Genomic DNA, 4,044 nt, shown 5'->3' with positions numbered 1-4,044 from the left:
AACACCGGTGGACACTATACCAACAGTAGGCACTGTGAGAGACAGTGCTGGGCCACTCCAACGCCGGTGGACACCATACCAGCAGTAGACACTGTGATTGGACAGTGCTGTCCACCCCAACACTGGTGGTCACTATACCAGCAGTAGGCACTGTGAGGGACAGTGCTGGGCCACTCCAACGCCGGTGGACACCATACCAGCAGTAGACACTGTGATTGGACAGTGCTGTCCACCCCAACACTGGTGGACACCATACCAGCAGTAGGCACTGTGAGGGACAGTGCTGGGCCACCCCAACACTGGTGGACACTATACCAACAGTAGGCACTGTGAGGGACAGTGCTGGGCCACTCCAACGCCGGTGGACACCATACCAGCAGTAGGCACTGTGAGGGACAGTGCTGTCCACCCCAACACCGGTGGACACTATACCAGCAGTAGGCACTGTGAGGGACAGTGCTGGGCCACCCCAACACTGGTGGACACCATACCAGCAGTAGGCTCTGTGAGGGACAGTGCTGGGCCACCCCAACACTGGTGGACACCATACCAGCAGTAGGCACTGTGAGGGACAGTGCTGGGCCACCCCAACACTGGTGGACACCATACCAGCAGTAGGCACTGTGAGGGACAGTGCTGGGCCACCCCAACACTGGTGGACACCATACCAGCAGTAGGCACTGTGAGGGACAGTGCTGGGCCACCCCAACACCGGTGGACACCACAGTGCCGTGGGAAGCTTGACCTTCAGACACGGGCGACTCACCCTAGATAAATTAACCCAGTAAAGCCCCACACTAATGCTCCTGGTCCCTGGCGATCACGACTAAACACGCTATTGATTGCCCGAGATAATTACCTCTTTAATTAGTATATTTTATTGTCGATGCTGATCTGTGTGCTGCTCCTCGTTGGCCTGATCCTCGCTCTGCTCGTTCGTGTCCAAGGGCCGGCATTCATCAAGCCTTACGCAACCACTTACGAAGCCATTCGTAAGTCTTACATCTGGTCTTACGGATGGTCTTACATCTTTCCTTATTCATGGCGTCTTTGTTTACATATGTTACAGAGTTTACGAGCTTGGAAAGTTGGTAGCAAAGGTTATTATTGTTGTAAATAACATCGTAGGACTTCAGAGTTCAAACTGTTTAGTAAATGGAAACGAAGTCATCGTGACTAATGAAAGGCAGTTGGTGACGTAAGACTGTCAGTGATCGCAATATATCTTCCGCAGTTAGTATTAAAGCAGGTTAATAAACCTCAAGTTACGAGTCCCCAATACTGCGACGCACACTCTAGATGCTATGTTGATGATGCGTGAAAATGATGAAGTGAAAGACGTGCAGAAGGCGCGTCCTGCTACTGGACACGGCAGCCAATGTGTTGCCTCGTCCAAGATAACTCATCTTGTGAAATCATTACTACATGTTGCACAGCAGCACCGCACCATTCGTTAGTCTCACCCGTACTGTGCATGCCGTCAAACTCCTGCTGGATGTATGCACAGGGTCACCTTGGCAAGAATTTATACATAGGCAGTAGGAGGCAGCGAGGGCGCTGGCTTTACACCGGTGTGGACTTGTTCAAATGGACTTGTGGAAGATAGTGTCACATATCAGTGCTGAGGCCTGGATGTGCGGCTGATTGTGTGTGCTTGCAGGGCTGTGCCGGGGTGTACGAGAGATTGTGGTGCTCGGAGGTAGTGCACATAGAGTAGTTTTTGCGTTTTGACAAGAGTTTGATAATATCAGAACGGGTGCAAGTTGGTGAGGGCAAGTGTGTGTTGGAGACGACGTGCAAGTATTGAAAATGCGCTTGAGCGTCAAAGTTGCATGCTCTCGCAAACTACATTATTGAATAGCCAGCCATTAACACCCTTCATACCTGCTGGTATGAGGTACCTGGAGCTTTGTAATCACTTCATACACTTTCGTGTTCTTGAGGATATCCTCATAATGAATCCTAAGTCTGCCAGGGCTTCTTCCTGGTCGTATTCCCCTTTATGACTAGCTATCCTGCTAGCTGGGGATGTTTAGTATCGCACAACTATGTAACTCTTCCCTTAGACTAGGGGTAGCTGTATACATGCGTAGCCCTAAGTATGTTAGTAAACAAAACGTGTGAACCGTGGAGATGGGTTAGCAAGAGTCATCAGTCATCATGGAGGACATGTAGACGGTGCTGGCGCGTGTTGAGCCTCGTCAGGATATCGGAGGTTAGTGGTATTTATGGCCCCCATTACTTATATACTGTCCCTCAATTAGATTTATGATGGCGGGCCATTCATAACTCTCTGAAATAATGAGCTTCTACACAATGGGCTCTCCGACCGGAACTCTGGACGTGGCACTGGCGGGTCCGACCAGCAGGAGCGTGGCTCCCGAGGGTCCGGACAGTAGGAGCGTGGCACCAGAGGGTCCGGACAGTAGGAGCATGGCACCAGAGGGTCCGGACAGTAGGAGCGTGGCACCAGAGGGTCCGGACAGTAGGAGCGTGGCTCCCGAGGGTCCGGACAGTAGGAGCGTGGCACCAGAGGGTCCGGACACTAAGAGCGTGGCACCCGAGGGTCCGGACAGTAGGAGCGTGGCACCAGAGGGTCCGGACAGTAGGAGCGTGGCACCCGAGGGTCCGGACAGTAGGAGCGTGGCACCCGAGGGTCCGGACAGAAGGAGCGTGGCACCCGAGGGTCCGGACAGTAGGAGCGTGGCACCCGAGGGTCCGGACAGTAGGAGCGTGGCACCCGAGGGTCCGGACAGTAGGAGCGTGGCACCAGAGGGTCCGGACAGTAGGAGCGTGGCACCTGAGGGTCCGGACAGTAGGAGCGTGGCACCCGAGGGTCCGGACAGTAGGAGCGTGGCACCAGAGGGTCCGGACAGTAGGAGCGTGGCACCAGAGGGTCCGGACAGTAGGAGCGTGGCACCCGAGGGTCCGGACAGTAGGAGCGTGGCACCCGAGGGTCCGGACAGTAGGAGCGTGGCACCAGAGGGTCCGGACAGTAGGAGCGTGGCACCCGAGGGTCCGGACAGTAGGAGCGTGGCACCCGAGGGTCCGGACAGTAGGAGCGTGGCACCCGAGGGTCCGGACAGTAGGAGCGTGGCACCAGAGGGTCCGGACAGTAGGAGCGTGGCACCCGAGGGTCCGGACAGTAGGAGCGTGGCACCCGAGGGTCCGGACAGTAGGAGCGTGGCACCCGAGGGTCCGGACAGTAGGAGCGTGGCACCCGAGGGTCCGGACAGTAGGAGCGTGGCACCAGAGGGTCCGGACAGTAGGAGCGTGGCACCCGAGGGTCCGGACAGTAGGAGCGTGGCACCCGAGGGTCCGGACAGTAGGAGCGTGGCACCAGAGGGTCCGGACAGTAGGAGCGTGGCACCCGAGGGTCCGGACAGTAGGAGCGTGGCACCCGAGGGTCCGGACAGTAGGAGCGTGGCACCAGAGGGTCCGGACAGTAGGAGCGTGGCACCAGAGGGTCCGGACAGTAGGAGCGTGGCACCAGAGGGTCCGGACAGTAGGAGCGTGGCACCAGAGGGTCCGGACAGTAGGAGCGTGGCGCCCGAGGGTCCGGACAGTAGGAGCGTGGCACCAGTGGGTCCGGACAGTAGGAGCGTGGCACCAGCAACTCTACACAGTGCAGGGTCACTAATACAGAATATAAATGAGTTCGCTAATGGACTGGCTGTGTATGGTTGGCTGCCCTGCACGGAAATTTAGTGATCAGGAGGAAGGTAGGGGGCTTACCCAGCTCCACGGCTCGGCCCTGCCTGTGGACGGAATGAATTAGGTTCGTTCACTGAAATGTTTTCCATGTACACACACAATAACATATACTGTTTTGAGCCGTTCTTTGTTCGTAATAAATGAGATATATACACGTATATTTTGGTCGATACAGCACGCTATTTTGGGGTTATTATATTAGCGCCTCAACCGTAGGTTTTAAATAAGTGAAATATGCTTGAGGGTGAGCGTGACATGTTATAGTGAGGGGGAGTCACTGGAGGACGAGGTATGGAGGTTGGCGGGTCAAGTAGTTTCTTGGAATTAATC

At 55.5% G+C, this 4,044-nt stretch overlaps 1 protein-coding gene across 1 annotated transcript; it reads left to right on the top strand.

The window, feature by feature from the left end:
- Positions 1-2,301: 2,301 nt before the first annotated feature.
- On the top strand, positions 2,302-3,708 carry LOC138351968 (mucin-22-like). Its single transcript, XM_069304141.1, has one exon. It carries the CDS (start codon positions 2,302-2,304, stop codon positions 3,706-3,708), a length of 1,407 nt encoding a protein of 468 aa, XP_069160242.1.
- The last annotated feature ends 336 nt before the right edge of the window (positions 3,709-4,044 follow it).

Source organism: Procambarus clarkii, chromosome 51 (assembly GCF_040958095.1).
Source record: "Procambarus clarkii isolate CNS0578487 chromosome 51, FALCON_Pclarkii_2.0, whole genome shotgun sequence".
NCBI lineage: Eukaryota > Metazoa > Arthropoda > Malacostraca > Decapoda > Cambaridae > Procambarus > Procambarus clarkii.
This window is presented reverse-complemented; position numbering and strand designations above follow the sequence as displayed.